This window comes from Phaethon lepturus, unplaced genomic scaffold, assembly GCF_000687285.1.
Source record: "Phaethon lepturus isolate BGI_N335 unplaced genomic scaffold, ASM68728v1 scaffold13838, whole genome shotgun sequence".
In the NCBI taxonomy this organism is placed as follows: Eukaryota; Metazoa; Chordata; class Aves; order Phaethontiformes; family Phaethontidae; genus Phaethon; species Phaethon lepturus.
In genome coordinates this window covers 1-16882 of record NW_010558476.1, presented here as the reverse complement: position 1 = coordinate 16882, position 16882 = coordinate 1, and the positions used below count along the sequence as shown (strand labels likewise).

Genomic DNA, 16882 nt, shown 5'->3' with positions numbered 1-16882 from the left:
CAGCAGGGAAAGCAAGGCTGATCCATTTGCGTAATGAGAAGCAATTGTGTAAGAAACAGCCAATATGTTACAGACTTGTGTTGGATGTATTTAGTTATTGCTCTGACTAAATTCTGTCCCTAGCCCTGCTGAATTACAGTGACCTTTCCCCAGGGTTCAGATGCCTTACAGCCATATGGGAGTCTTGATAGAGAGAAGCAACAGCTATTTGAAAGTTTCTGCCAAATTAGGTCTGACCTTCCTTTGGAATGAAGAGGATGCCCTCCTGGTAAGAAAACATCCAAAGCATGGCAGAAAGCCTGTATTTGGAAAACAGTCTGTTTACATCTTTGTATTCTTATCAGCCAGGCAGGCATTAGTTACTTTTGGATTTGTGTCCATTTTTAGTGTATTGTTCTGTCTTCCAGTCTTCTCCCAATTTCCCTTTTTTTTTTCTCACCAAGCTCAGATCAGGATCAATAGACCCCCATTTATAACATACCCACCTCACAGTGAAGTACTGAGATTCCTGACCAGGCAATGAGCTGATGTTCACAGCCCCGGGGCTAGAATAAGACCAAGTTTTTCTTGGTGGTCACTGACCTTCCCAATGGTGCCTACTTTGTTAGCACACGACACAGTCTGCACAGCATAGATGTCAGATTTTGAGTACAAAAGCAATATTGACATTGCCTGTCTTCCTAACCATCAAGGCTGACATTGAAGCTAAGCTCTCTTTCCTCATTTCTTTTAGGTTGAACTAGATAAGAAATATGCCAATCAAACTTGCGGACTTTGTGGGGACTTCAATGGAATTCCAATTAGCAATGAATTTATTTCCGAGAGTAAGTAATAAAAAGCATTATTAAGTATTGTTGCTTTGTTTTTCTTTCTTTTAACGGTATACTGTAACATAGGTTGTAGGTTGTATTAACTGCAAAACTAGTGATATTTCTTATGTATTTCCATGATGTCAGTTATGTATACAGTCAGGGCTTTGAGATGTAGTAGGCTGCTTCCAGCACTGTTAGAACTTTAAAGACCTGCCACACACAACTTCCTACTTGTTTTCAATAGTTACGGTACAGTTCCTTGTATACCTTCTTCATCTCCTTTTGCTTTTATATTATACTAACATTATCTGGTAATCATTGTTCATGTCATAGCAGGTAGTGACACAAAAGAAAATATCTCCACACAAAAGCCAGTAAACCAGTAAATATTATCCTAATATTTGGACTGCTTTTTACAGAGACAAAACTGACTCCCATACAGTTCGGGAATAGGCAGAAAATGGATGGACCCACAGAGCAGTGTGCTGATCCTATTCCTCCTGCTGTTCTGGTGAACTGCTCAGCTGAATTTGTAAGAACTTCCCTCTCAAAATTTATTTTATCAGCGTAAAATATATTCTCCCTGTCTTTGGAGCAAATCTGTTGAAATTGGAAAAAATATAGCATGAATATGACTCAACCATAGGTCTGGAAAGAAAATTTTTCTAAATTTAATTTTTTTATTCTTTGCTAAAGTGAATGTTAAAATGTTGCATTGCCCTTCCAAGAGAAGACCGGATATTTTCATGAAAGAGAAATTCACTGAGGATGTCTTAATACAAAGAAACTCTATAATGCTTGGGAAGTCACCTGAGCTGAATGTAACTCAAGATATGGGAAGATATGGGGGCTAATAAAAGGAGTTCCATGTGTGCTTGCCCTATTGTTATACTTTTCCCTACCCATCTGCTTATGGCTCCTGTTGGACAGGTTTCTGGACCAGATGGACCTTTGGCTTGCTCTGCTACATGCCTTAAATAATTAATTTCATATTTTCTAAACATTTTTTTTACCTTCTCTATTTTCCCTCCTAGGCTTCTATCTGTGAGACAGTGTTAACCAGTAAAGCATTTACAGGCTGTAATGCACTTGTGAATGTTCAGGACTACATTGAAACTTGCATACAAGACCTATGCCACTGTGATAGCTCTATGGCTGACTTCTGCATGTGCAACACCTTTGCTGAATACTCCCGGCAGTGCGCTCATGCAGGTGGACAGCCTCTGAACTGGAGAACATCAGAACTATGTCGTAAGTATCTCAGGAAGGGACTTTCACCTGTGCTTACTACCCATAGCTAGTAAACTACAAATATGTGAATTTTATTCCTGAAGAAGACAGCCATTTAAAGGTGCATGTAATTTTCATTAAATCAGTTTTAACCTGAGCATACTCAAGACTTCGGGAATATGGAAGATTAGAGGATTTTGCATTACTAATGGTTTTCAATATATATCAGAAAGTCTAAAATGTTGCAGCCTCCACCTGGATGGGGAATGCCCACTATATCTTGACAGAAAATGACCTAAATTGCAAATAGTTTTCTCAACATTTCATAGGAAAAGTCAATATTATAATAATCTTTCTACTTTCAGCGAAATTATGTCCTTTCAACATGCAATACCAGGAGTGTGGCTCTCCCTGCTCTGACACGTGCAGCAATCCGGAACGATCTGAACTTTGTGAAGATCATTGTACAGATGGCTGTGTCTGTCCTCCAGGCAAGCTTATTTCCTGCCCTTTTCTCATAGTCAAAACCGCTAGAACACTTACTGTACACATTTAACATTTACACATTTCCTACTCTGTATCATTCTCATCATGTCATCAGTGTTATTATCATAAAAGTAATGACTACATTTCTTCCTTGATATGCATGTACCATTTCTATTCAGATTACTAAAAATGCCCTTTTAAACAACAAACGTGCCTGAGATGTGCATAATGACTGAACTGAGAATAAGATACTTCGCTCCTAACAATAAGGGGAAGTCTGCTATTCTCAGCATCCATATTCAGTTCATAGAAAGTATGTAAAGTTTAATCACATTTTTCCCACAATGATAACTCCTGGTGTTAGCAAAGCTGTGTCTTGTTCCCTAAATTACCAAACCCTTCCTGTCCAGTGTTGTGTGTCTAAATGAAAGGAGCTGAGAGAGCACTAGGCAGTGTATAAAATCTGGTGCTTCAGAGAATTACGCATGAGAACTGAATCTCAATAAAAGACAAACAATGCAAATGTGTTCTCTTTGTGCATGCTTACTTCTGGGGCTGAGAATTGTTGCTGTTGTGAGTGACTGCATGGTAGGATCTTCACCCCTTGTAGCTCTTCTGCCCATCCTTCATGATGTCTCAGTAATTCACCATCGCTTGTTGTATAATAGCACTGACTTCTCTTAGATAATCCTCTGCCTTTGGGTATAAAAATATTTACTGTACAAATATGTCCCTGGGCCCTCTTACAAATGGTTCATCTATTCCACCTCATTATCTAATAATTTTAATCCTAATTCCAGTCTAAGGAAGTCCACAACAGAAAGCTGCTTCCCTAGAGGTCTCTTTTGATCACCCGAAGATTTTAGATAGGCTTCAATGGAATATAGCCCTTCAATGCCTACATAGCTAGTGTCCTATGATTTTGAAGTATGTTTTATTCATTTGCAGTGAAATGAAAAAGAAATGGAACATGCTTTCAGGTGTCTCCAGATATGTGTACAAAAGCAGGTGCACAGAATGAGTAACAGACCGTTTCTTTCTCTAGGAATGGTATTTGATGACATTAATGGTGTTGGCTGCATTCCCCGTAAAGAATGCCCCTGTACCTATGAAGGTGAAACTTATGCTCCTGGTGCCTCCTTCTCATCTAAATGCAGATCATGGTAACATACTCCCTTTCTCATATTTCTTTTTTTAGGTGCATTACCTGAACATTTTGAGGACAGGGAAAAACTACTAATTTCTCCTTAAAAAGAAATTAGGAACTACTTACCAGCTGAAGTTCCTTGATTATACATTTTTAGAGGATATTTACATCTCTGTTTTCTCCTCACACTTGGAAACAAAAATTTGAGTTTAGATATAGGTATTCCAATTTCAAGACCAATCAATTAAAGGAGACAATCAAATTCAAATACTAGAGGTGTTTAAAAATGTGAATTACTGTGTTATGCCCTTTGCAGCACTATAGTGTGGTACTAGAATGCTCATGTAAGTACTATGGAGGATGTGACATTTAGGCACATGTTGCATAAAGACAGAGTGGGAGATCACATTTGAGAGGCATGTTTGACAGATATGATATATCTTTTTCAATATCACTATAATTACTGAAGTATTTTTGTGTAAGTGTATGCAAATGCCCCTATCTATCTATGAATACAAGAACCACAAACATGCATGTTATTTTCCAAGAAACACTTAACACTTTTGGAGCTTAAGACATACTAATGAAGATGAGGAGTGATACTTCATATATAGCAGAATGGATGCCGTGCTCACCAGGACTGAATACTGTCCAAAGACTGGAAATGAACAGCAATATATAAAAAATTATCACTAATATAAATGTTCCTGCCCCACATTTACTCTGAGATTTCAGAACAATGTTGGTTTCTTTGACAGTATGATCAATATTTCAAGAGGAAAATTAAGATATCAACTGCCTTTATTGTCTCTTATTTCATTTACACTTACATTACCCGAGGTTACTTAATGCCGCCTTCATTTCAGTACCTGCACTGGAGGTGAATGGTCTTGTGTCACTCAGTCATGCCCTGGGACTTGCAGTATTGAAGGAGGCTCCCATATTTCAACATTTGATGAGAAATATTATTCCTTCTTCGGAGACTGTAGCTATGTCCTAACCAAGGTAAAAATGAGTCACAATCCTTGCTAAAGCAGTAGGCTAAAGGAAAATGTTTTTATTATATATAATGTTGTTTAATTAAAACTACTAGCAATCACATGAACTTTCTGAAACTTAGAGGGTCAACATGCAGCCTTAAAGGGATTTCAGGGGACTTTCTGTGCAAGCATAATTACATAAGCATATTGTAGTAGTTGTTCTTTGCTCATGGTTTAAGAATTGCACTGAGTTTTTAGGCTTCCCCTTATTCCCTTATCCCCATACTTCCCGTTACTTTTTTAATTAAATATGTCCTGTCTGGTGTTTTATAACTACTTAAGTGCTTATCACATCCATTGGTACTGTCCTTTTTGTCACAGTTAATATAGTTCAATGGCTTATTTGATTAACAGTATTTGTAATGGAATTATCATACAGAATTCATGGGAGAGGAGTTATTTCATTAAGATGATCAACCCTCCGAACATTTTTTCCCGTTAAGCCTAGAAGACTCTTAGAGTTTAAAAACAAAAAGCTAAGAAGTCATACCTGTATTCTAAAACCTGAATTAGAAATTGATGAGTGACTTACAAAAATACCTAAGATTTCCTGGAGTTTTTAGATTAGTAGGGACTGAATTCTAAGTAGATATATCTAAAATAATGACTACAGATTTGCAGCTTTCAGAACCCTAGGTATATTTGTTGTTTATTTGTATTGGATGAGTGATATAAACAATTTTCCCACACACTTCATATTAAATAAAATCTGTCCTCAAAAAGCCCAAACTGAATGTTATCAAGAAAGAGAACCATAAAAACTTAGAAATGAACTAGGATGAGGCAATTTAGAAATAGATTAGACTAAATAAATTAAACTTTTTTGTGAGATTTACAAGCACTGGGCTTGACACACAATGGGATCATAGATCAGACTTATACATTAAACTCCCCTTTTGGCACCAACATGTGAAATGAGATTCTCAGAGGCTCTGGAGGTACAGAAAACCCCTAAACTTGGACACATAATAGCAAAAAGCCCACAATTATAACATCAAATTTCTAGACGTCTGTAATTCTGCATCATCAGCTGACCACAATTTATTCTTTATTTCACCAAGAAAGTGAGACAACATGTTCAGAATCACAAACTTCTGTGTGTTCCCCTGTAACGTCTTGGCCATTAGGCACACTTTGAATATAGCTCACAGAATACAGTCAAAACCAATAGAAAAATTAAATTATTGAATTAGTTGATTTGAATTAGTTGAATTATATGAATTGAAAAATCGAATTATTGAATTAATAGAAAATCAGAACCAATAGAAGAAATGAATTTTGCCTTTATTCAGTAGCTTAATTTATAATGATTAGTGAATAGTGATTTTAGTTCATCCTATGTGATGATATTTAAATGCGTATTTCCTACCTGTTAAAAGAATGTCAAAATCACCAGGCCTTTTGATAATCTGTTCAGTGCAGAAAAGACTGGAAACAATTTCTCTCCTCTCCCTGACAAACACCATAACCAATGGGCAAGAAAAGCACACTTCCTTCTTCTTCTCTGGCATATTAAACTAGCATTGCCTAAACATTAGGAACTAGTATTACCTAAACATTAGGAAGTTTTAATGTCCAGCTTAGTAAGTTTTACTTGCCCTTGAATGTCAGAACTAATGGATAGCTTAGACTGTGCAGACTGCATGAATGTGAGCTTACTTGGTGACTGTATACATATATGTAAAACCACATGAGCAGGGAGAAAAGCAATGAAGTTTTAAAAGACTCACTTTACTAAGAATGCCATTTGAGTGTGAACCTTTTTAAGATAATGATATTTTAATATAACAAATCCTTTTAACTATATATTTTGTTTTCTTCTTCTAGCTTTGCGACAGCAATGAATTCACTGTTCTGGGAGATATCCAGAAGTGTGGCCTGACTGACACTGAGACATGCCTCAAGGGTATAGCTGTCAGCCTAAGTGGAGGACAAACTGTAAGTAGCAAATGTAGACACCTAATGTTCTGCTGGGATGTTTTCAAAGCTGAATAAACAACTAGATTGCAAGTGGCACAGTCTCCCCCCACTTTTTTTCCTTTATCCTGAACAATACAAGAGAGAAGACACTTGGAAAGTGTTTTACCTTTCCTAAATATGCTTGATAATCATTGCCTTTTCTTGTGAACAGAACATTGTGATCCAGCCTTCTGGCAGTGTATTTGTGAATATGATCTACACACAGCTGCCATTCTCTGCAGGTAAGTTCCTTTGGAAGAATTCTGTGAAGTTTCTCATTTTTTACTTTAAAATGTTATTACATCAGTTAATCTAAAACCAAATTCTACCTTTGGTTAGACTGCAGCAAACACGAGATACTCCAACAGTCTCTCATTTTTAAAGTAACAGGGTTTGCCTATACAATTATTGTAATTTTAGCAAAATTATGGTCTAACTTTAGCAATTTCTAACTAAATGGAGATTCAATTAAATCAAGTAGTATCATTGCACACTTCCAGATCCAAATACTGCCATAAGAGGGGAAACAAAAATTCTGGTATGCCACAGGAATCCAATATCTCAAGTTGTTTAATTCCCTGTCTTCATTCTCACTTCACCTTTTCTTTGGTGCACATTCATCACTGGAGAATTTCTCTCACACCAGCTCTTCTCAGATACTACTGCACCTGAACAGAAAGCAAACCGCAAAAGGACAGAATAGGTCCAGGTTGGAGTCCACCACTAAATCATGCTATATCATTTTCATCAAGCAAAGGTGGTCTTTTAAATAGCAACAGAAGTGTGCGTTCTTCCCCTTATTTTAAAACACCTAACAGGAAGTGGAGGTTTTTTTATACATTTGTTGTTTAGGGCAAAGACAGCCTATTTTGGTGCTGGATTTGAAATCCTGTATGGATCATTTTTCCTCCAGTTCTTCAGAAATGAGGCTCATATCAAACACAGCTGTACAATCCCTCTATATAATGAACAGATATTTCAATGGCTCATCTCATATGACATTATAACTCATATGTTCTTATGTCCCTAGCAAATGTCACCATATTCAGACCATCATCTTTCTTCATCATTCTGCAAACAACCTTTGGTCTTCAGCTACAGGTTCAGCTTGTGCCTCTCATGCAACTTTTTATAGACTTAGACCCATCACATAAAGGGCAGACCTGTGGTAAGTGATCTTATCATAACAATTGCATTCTTCAGTACGCTTCATTTTATAGGAGACTTTCACAGCCCACCTGCTTCCTTTTAGGTCTCTGTGGAAACTTCAATGACATGCAGACAGATGATTTCAAAACCACCAGTGGTGTAATAGAGGGTACTTCAGCTGCCTTTGGCAATACTTGGAAAACTCGGGCTGATTGCCCTGATGCCAAAAATACCTTTGAGAACCCCTGTACTGTCAGCATACAAAATGGTAAGTTCAGCATATAGTAATCCTTTCTATTCTCTTTTAAGATGGAAAGTAGGAATAAGCTGATCAACAACCAAGCCAAAATAAGTGGACCATTTGCACACACACTATTTTCCTCAGTTGACACTAGAAGTCTTCAATTAATAAATAATAGCTAGGATAATATTTTTGACCTTCAAAAATATTCCTTTGGATAAAGAAAGCACGTGTTTTTGCCACTTGCTTAAGGCAAACTGGAACCATACACCATATCAGGGATCCATTCCTGGAAAGGACTGATCATCATATAGGAAAAAAGCTGTGCATAGTCTCACTGAAGGTTGTACTCTGTGTGGTTCTTCCACTGTTAAACTGAGAACCAGATTTACAATTCAGAAATGTATAGCTCTCAGGCTCCACTTCAGCCAATGAAATACATAATTTTTGAGCATTCACAATACTCTCTTCTGTTTTCTGAGATGAACGAGCGTATTTTTAATTCACACTGTGAACCTTCTTTTTCAAAATTCAGCTAAGGATATCTTAGTTTATTCCATGACAACTACCATGAATTAAGAGCATTCAGTTTATGAAGAGTTCATATTTCTGTATAGAGGAAGAGAAAGACTGTGTTTCAGCAAATACAGAGCTGAATTCTATTGTAAAGTTAAGCTTGTGCAATTTCCTTGCAGGAAGTATAGTTACATTGAGACAAGACTTTAGACAATGAAGTACAATAGAAATTCTTATCATGTTTTCAATTCACAGACCAATATGCTCAGCACTGGTGTGGACTGCTTTCTGATACCATGGGACCTTTTGCTGAATGTCACTCAACAGTGAATCCAGAAGTCTATCAGAAGGTACTTGGCTCTTAACTTTTTCCAATTTAAAAGAAAAAGACGCAGATTTCTGATACTAACACCTGAAAGAATAACTTGCCAATTGGGAGGACATGCATTCATGATAGTTCTTTTCAAGCCAAGGGTTCATTTTTATCTACATATCATAATAATTACTGCTTTGTAAGGTATCTTTTTTTCCATTCCCAGGAGGACAAACTTATAGGCATATTCCTGCTGCCCATATCTTTAGGTACTAACCTAAATGCCTAAGCATTTAGGAGCTTGGACTCCCTGGACTCCTTATCAGGTCAAAGGACAAAAGCCATCCCTCCTGAGATATAAAGAAAGCTTTAGTCAGAATCTCAACTAGCACTTTGCTTAGTTGCTCTGAACTGCTCTTAGAAGGCTTTTGCATATATCCAAGGACAAGGCAAGAAATGTGTGTAAGAAGCAGCAAAGAGATTTAGATAAAATGTGAACAAAAATGTTCCAGGAATTCAAGGTGTTGAAAATCTGGAACAGACTGCCTGTGGAGTTTACAAAGTGTCCCTGTTATTGAAAACCTGCGAGATTATGTTCAACAAACATTTTCTGGAATGATAACATTATAGTGACTTTGCCCAGCATAGCAACACATTAAATGACTTCTTGTTTTCTTCATTCCCTTGATGCAGAAAGCCCAGATTCCTAAGCCTAATTCCTAAAAGTTCTTCTAAGTATATATGGCACAGTGGCTATAAACTGGAAGTAGCTGGGAAACATACCAACACCTGAAAAAGTAAAAAAGAACAAGAAAAAGAAAAAATAGTTTAAAATTGTGATTACTAATTACTCTCTGATTACTCTCCCTCCTTGCAAAGAATCTTTTTTGAAAGTGCTCAATGAAATCTTCAAGTGAAAAACAGACATATGTTTACTTGTGCATATGGCTTACGCTCACTTTTAGCTCTAACAAACAAGACACTAAAAAGTATAGAGTGCCATGGCTTTGACATGACAATCTGATGATCATATGTCATCCTCTGTCCCTAGAACTGCATGTTTGACACGTGTAACTGTGAGAAGAGTGAGGACTGCATGTGTGCTGCCCTTTCCAGCTATGTCAGGGCCTGTGCTGCTAAAGGAGTTCTCCTCACCGGATGGAGGAGCAAAGCCTGCAGTAAGTTCAATATCCCTTTGTTTCTTGAAAATGATCATCCAGAAGCCCCCACACAACAGGTCTCAGGGATTCCCACAGTAAATTTTGTCAAATTGTGTTTTAAGTATAGCATTGAATTTCAAGAATTTGAGGAGGAAGGGAATACCATAAAAGACAAGCAGTAAGCAGGGAGGAATATAAAAAAGAGGCTTTGTTAGATTACTTGCTCAGAAGTTGCAGCAGGAACAACATGGACCTCAATACCCTTGCAACAGGAGTAAAATAAGTAGAGTGTTTCTCAATTTACTTTGACAAAAAATATAAAAATAACAATGAAGAAAAAACACACTATGCATTACTATAACTGAACTTTTTTCATTTTTTAACCTGGACAAAACTTTTGTATTCATGACACATTTATAGGGTAAAATTTTCCTCTAGCAGTACAAGAAAATATAAATTATACCGTCAAGGATATCAGCAAACCACATGTACATACATCACCATGTTTATCGTCTATACTTTACCTCAAATACTGCATTTATACCTACATTGATTCTTAAATGAACTACAAATGTAACTCACCTTTTTACTCTCAAGCAAAATACACCACCTGGTGTCCGAAATCCTTGAAGTACACTTACAATGTCGATTCCTGTCAACCCACCTGCCGGTCTCTGAGTGAGCCTGATGTCACATGCAGCATCAAGTTTGTCCCAGTTGATGGCTGCACCTGCGTAAATGGAACCTACATGGATGAAAGTGGCAAATGTGTGCCTGCTTCTAGCTGTCCTTGTTACTACAAAGGAATGCCTCTGTCTTCTGGAGAAGTTGTTCATGATAATGGTGTTGTCTGGTAAGAGATTTGTAAACAAAAGAATGAGATTGGATATAGGCAATCATGAAACCATGTATACATTATACAATGTATTCAAATCGAGTACATTTCTCTCTCTAATAATTTCAATACAAAAAATCAGAGATCCTTAAAAATTATTAGGGCTATCCATGTTTGGAATATTGTACTTAGACTAGTACAGGAATTCAACAAACCATATTGTGGTGGGTTAGCCTTGGCTAACAGCCAAACTCTCACCCAGTCACTCAGTCACTCCTCACCACATATACTTTTCTTATCCATGACTGTAAAAGATTTGTTCCATGGTGGAAGGTGCTTGACAATCCCATTACAGATTATTCCCACTATGAATGGAATCTGAACTATTCTGAAGGACAGTTTTCAACCAGGCAAATGGACAGAGCAAATCTGTCTTCATATAGAATATACTTGTATATTCATCTGCTCTAATATATGTATTAATAGTACAAACTATTTTGATAAAGGACACATTTTCTCTGTTTTATCACACTAATTTTTCATTACTTCAAATTCATTAGGAAACAAGTTGAAACTTAAGAAGGAAAAGCAAAAACATATCCATTCTCTTTTTACAGCACTTGCACCTATGGAAAGCTGAGCTGCATTGGAGAGAAACCTGAACCAGGTAACAGATCACTTAAGATTTTCTTTAATTTTCCCTTTCCATCTTTACCCTTTTCAGTTCTCTCTTTTTTGCTCATAATGATACAAATTGTACAAGTCTAAAATCAAACAAGAAAATGAACAGATGATTTCTGTAAAGTAGAGGCTATTCCTAACATATAAAGAAACATGGTCTTACCTTTCAGATGGATGAAACAAGTTATAACCCCCTGGATTACCCAGGGGGAAAGAACACTTGGTCACTTTACTGAATGTGAAGAGAAAACTGTCCATATTTTAAATGAAGTAAAAGTACTAAAAGCCTAAACAAATACAAAGTAAACCAGGATCTTTGTCTTGTTTTATTTGTGGTTTGTTTGTGTTTTTTTTCTGAAAGGAAGTGTTTCACAAAGCTAACTAAACATTAATTTCTATGAGTAGTCCAAGCATAAGCACAAAAAACAGATGAGCATGACAATATTCATTTTCTCTTTCTGGTGGAATGCATTATATTAAGATACACGTATCTCACAAAGGAGTCTTTTTTTTTTTCTTCAGTCTGCATTAAGGAAACACAAAGATATAAAAACATGGTTGATCTCACATTTCTCATGGCTTTTCTCTCTTTCAGTCTGCATAGCTCCCATGGTCTATATTGACTGTGGTAATGCCACTGCAGATGTGGTAGGAGCAGGATGCCAGAAGAGCTGTCAGACTCTAGATATGGAATGCGTAAGTATAGACTCTTTATACCCAGTTGAAAACATATTAAACTAGATCTTTTTTACAATTACCAGCTGCAGCTGGACTCTTCCATTATGGAAATGTTTCAAGTCATGTTTTCTAAATGGTCCTTACAGTACAGTACCCACTGTGTCTCTGGCTGTGTATGTCCTCATAACCAAGTGTTAGATGGCAAAGGCGGCTGTATAGCTCCAGAAGACTGTCCATGTGTTCATAATGGGAATTCCTACAGTCCAGGAGAATCAATCAGAGTTGGCTGTAACAACTGGTAAGAACATATTGAAAAATATTATTTTCAAGCATATGAAAAGGAATAGTTTAATCTTTAGGTGAATTACAGCATTTCACTCTTGCAGTATCAAGTTTTATAGGGGGGAATCCTACATAAGATGATCCATTTAGTACCTAAAAAGCAAGCTCTGTCTGTTTTTTACAATGGCACAGAGCACAGAAATTGCAAGTGGTCAAAAGAACCACTTTTGGTTTGGATGTTGTCATAATCATTTGAGACTAGAAAGCTTTTTCCTTGAAGGCAATTGCTACATTTCAATACATCCAACAAGATTTGGAAATGTAAAAGATTTAAAGTATTTTCTAACCCAAATTATTCATGACATCATGAAGTAACACAGTCTTTGGGTAAATCCCAAAGGCTCTTGAGCTATGCTGTATTTCTGAGAATAAGCAAACCCTATTTTTTCATTATAGACTTAACACATTTTAAAATCAGATTGTTGTACATGCAAAAATGTACATATAGCTATATCATGTGTATGTCTGGTTTTTACATTTGGAGTGCTTTTTGACTTATGTAGCACATGTAGAAACAGGAAATGGCACTGCTCCGAGGAACCTTGCCTGGAAACCTGCTCTGTTTATGGAGATGGGCATTACACCACCTTTGATGGCAAACGCTTTGATTTTGAAGGAGACTGTGAATATGTTCTGGTCCAGGTAACAAAGTCCTTCCCAGATTTTTGCACTATTGAAGTACCTTGCGTTTTACAGATGACCATGTAGCATAGTCAACATTGAATATCATTCCCCTGTTTCAGAACTACTGTGGTCAACAAGGTATGAATCAGGGAACCTTCAGAGTCATCACTGAGAACATTCCATGTGGCACTACAGGAACGACCTGCTCTAAGTCTATTAAAGTTTTCCTGGGGGTAAGTATTTTCTTTAATATGTTGTACCCAGGGCCTAATGTGCCAGAAGGATGGAACAAGCTGTCCCAGATAGACTGCATCATAGAAGTGTCCTCCAAGACAGTGAAAATGTTACTACGCTGCTTTGCTTACTGCCAACAATTCTGGTCTCTGCTAGAGAAAGAAAATGAAAGAATTCTAAACAGAAATTGCTTAACTTGAGGTTGTTAAATAGGATAATTTTGATGATAATAGAGTTGTTATTTCAATTAACAGTTACTGGTAATATATAAAACTTTACCCGATAGGTGACTTTTTTAATTGGCCTCTAACATTTTCTTTTCCTGTCCTAGAACTATGAGCTGGTACTCAGTGATGGACACTCTGATGTCATCCAGAGGACATCTGGAGGAAAAATGCCATTCCAAATCCATTCCATGGGCATCTACCTGGTCGTTGACACTACTGTTGGCCTGATACTCATGTGGGACAAGAAAACCAGTATATTCATCAAACTTAGTCCCAGTTTTCAGGTACATTTAAAAATCCAAAGCCTGGATAAAATGATTTATGAAACATATTCATGTTATCTCTCAAAGAAAAAAATGGAGACTTAGGCTGTAACTGGAAGACTGAAAAGAGCAGCAATTACATATTATTATCCTTGTAGTGTTGATTTAGATTGCGTACTACACATTTTCCTTAAATTACAGTATTCAGCAATGGCATAACAGCAACTACATCAGTAGCTGTATTCATTAAAAGCCCTCACTGAAGAGGTATGTTCAGGATTAGATAAAGCTGATTGGCTCAATATTAAGAACAAAAAAACATGAGTCTATTCTGCTTCCTATCTTTATCCTTCCTAACAAGTTAAAGACATCTCTTCATGAAAGTTATTTTATGAAAATGTCCAAGACTGTTACTTAAGAGGCCCAGAGAAGCTTAAGATTGATTCATCTTGAGGACTGTTACTTGCAGATACTGAGAAACTGCACCTTACTGATCTTTGCCATTTTGTGTTTATCCCCATGCAGGGACATGTCTGTGGACTTTGTGGAAACTATGATGGCAATGGAAATAATGACTTCACTACTCGCAGTCAGTCTGTGGTAGGAAATGTGTTGGAGTTTGCCAATAGCTGGAAAGTGTCTTCTAGTTGCCCAAATGCCAATCGTACCAAGGATCCATGCACTGCGAACCCATACAGGAAAGCCTGGGCTCAGAAGCAATGCAGCATCATTACCAGTGAAGTGTTTGCAAAGTGTCACTCCCAGGTATGACAAAAACTTCAGTCTTAAATTCTCTTGAGCCAGAGATTACATTAATTTTTATGTGGGATGGCTGAAAAATACACTAAAACACACTTTGTCATGCTTGACAAAGTGAAGTCAGACCAAGTTCCAGGGACACTGCATAGAAAGTATTTTCACTTTCATTTTCTCAGCTTGTGCCTTGAACTGGTACACTAAAGAAATTGATAGTTGGGGTTTTTTTGATAGAAAGAACAATCACAGTTAAATCTCAGGATATGTTTAATTTCTAATGGCATCATTTTCTACTAATACAAATATCAGCCACCTGATATATGTGACTGTGTGCTAGCTTGTAGTAAATAACAGTATTCTTTCTGCAAAGGTATCTTCAACATCAAATAGTTCTTTGCATTACGACTTATTAGTAATAGCTTTATTCTACATTTTCCTCTTCATTTTTCAAAGTATTCTCATTGTTTCTTCCTTTCTTATCTTTCTCACACAGAGTTGTCAGTTTCAGAGTTTTTATTCAGCTTTTTTAGGACAGTGAATGTCTTTTCAAAGAGGACAAGTACATGAGAACTCAAATGTTTTCTCCAACAGGTTGAACCAAATGAATATTATCAAGCATGCGTGGATGATGCTTGTGCCTGTGACACTGGAGGAGACTGTGAATGTTTCTGTACAGCAGTAGCTGCCTATGCTCAAGCGTGCAATGAGCTGGACATCTGCATTTCATGGAGAACTCCATCCATTTGTCGTGAGTCTCACCCTACTACTTTTTGAATGGGTCCAGAGGGAAAGAAAACAAAGAATAAAAAAAGAAAAACAAGTAGAATGAAGAAAGAAAGAAGGATAAATTTGTATTTATAAGAGGCACTGCTGTATTTTAAAAACAGCAAAAAAAACTCCATGAAGAAGTTGGGTAAAACACTGGAAGCAAATCTATCTTCTTAAAATGATACCTACGATAGTAACTTTAGCAATGGTGTTATTAGTGTCTGATTTACTTATCAATCATGATACACAACGGATAAACTATAATATTATATTACACTCCCACCAGTCTACATTAAGCTCAATGTAAATAAATTTTAGTGCATACTAGCTAAAATCAGTGATTCAATTAATTGATTTTTCATGCTTAATGTGTATCTCTGTTCTACGCTTTATAACTTTATTGATGTCAAAAGGTAGTAGAAGTGTAACAATTGTATTAAATTAAAAATAAGGCAGTATACTGTTCACCACCTATGTGAGTATGCTGACCACATGGGATTTTTACCCAGTAAATCTGAAAGATTGTAGAGCAAAAAGACCAAAGATCATTTTTCCTTCCTCTAGCTTTGTTCTGCGATTACTACAACCCACAAGGGGAATGTGAGTGGCACTACAAGCCATGTGGAGCCCCTTGTATGAAGACCTGCAATAATCCAAGTGGGAGCTGCCTTCATGAGTTGAGAGGTTTGGAAGGTAAACATAATCATGCATATCCCATTCTACTTATAAAAAGCTAAAATGCAATATGATTAACAAAATTTATATTACTCAGTATATTACATGTTTATATTAGAAATCATAAGAAGAGATTTTTTAATTAGTATCTTACTCCTCAGTGGATCACTAACTTGTTTGAGGTGACGATGATGACAAAATACTCCAAAGCTAATGTGCAATCAAAGGAATAGTAACAAAGTCTGAAATTCCACTTATCATATGGGATAATTTGGGAAAAGCAGATATAAGCAGAGTATAGAACTACTTCCACTTGTGAAAGGCCTAGTGTCAACATAACCCTCATTATTTATTGCAGGCTGCTATCCACACTGTCCAAAGAATAAGCCCTATTTTAATGAAGAAACCATGACCTGTGTTTCTAATTGTGGCTGTTATGAAAATGGAAAAAACTACAAGCCAGGAATGCAGATGCCTTCAAAGCAGAATTGTCAATCATGGTAGGATTAGTAAAGATTTTTAAATGTTGAGTTTAAAGTTGTGGAACATAATGCATCATGCATTAGGTTTTTGGTTTGCCAACAGGAACTAGGCCAGTCATAGGCTGCTGAATTTTCATCCATTCCCAGGAACTTAAACGATGACATGGTGAAACATGTTACCATAGAGAGATTAATTGACTACTTATTCTGTATTCTTATTAAAGTACTTTTAAATTATAATAATAATTAAATAATTATTAAATT

At 36.6% G+C, this 16882-nt stretch overlaps 1 protein-coding gene across 1 annotated transcript in view; it reads left to right on the top strand.

Moving 5' to 3' along the window:
• LOC104625453 (mucin-5AC-like) overlaps positions 1-16636 on the top strand; it is a gene marked incomplete at its 3' end in the record, with an annotated part of 62298 nt that extends 45662 nt beyond the window's left edge. The window contains exons 7-30 of the mRNA XM_010293078.1: positions 154-268; positions 734-824; positions 1232-1344; positions 1847-2063; positions 2408-2533; positions 3574-3691; positions 4542-4680; positions 6543-6653; positions 6847-6916; positions 7705-7842; positions 7927-8091; positions 8836-8930; positions 9945-10071; positions 10651-10906; positions 11506-11555; positions 12165-12265; positions 12394-12545; positions 13093-13231; positions 13333-13446; positions 13779-13958; positions 14463-14702; positions 15285-15441; positions 16026-16154; positions 16495-16636. Coding sequence (XP_010291380.1) covers positions 154-268; positions 734-824; positions 1232-1344; positions 1847-2063; positions 2408-2533; positions 3574-3691; positions 4542-4680; positions 6543-6653; positions 6847-6916; positions 7705-7842; positions 7927-8091; positions 8836-8930; positions 9945-10071; positions 10651-10906; positions 11506-11555; positions 12165-12265; positions 12394-12545; positions 13093-13231; positions 13333-13446; positions 13779-13958; positions 14463-14702; positions 15285-15441; positions 16026-16154; positions 16495-16636 — 3285 coding nt within the window. The remainder of the gene's footprint in view (positions 1-153; positions 269-733; positions 825-1231; positions 1345-1846; positions 2064-2407; positions 2534-3573; positions 3692-4541; positions 4681-6542; positions 6654-6846; positions 6917-7704; positions 7843-7926; positions 8092-8835; positions 8931-9944; positions 10072-10650; positions 10907-11505; positions 11556-12164; positions 12266-12393; positions 12546-13092; positions 13232-13332; positions 13447-13778; positions 13959-14462; positions 14703-15284; positions 15442-16025; positions 16155-16494) is intronic.
• Positions 16637-16882: the final 246 nt, after the last annotated feature.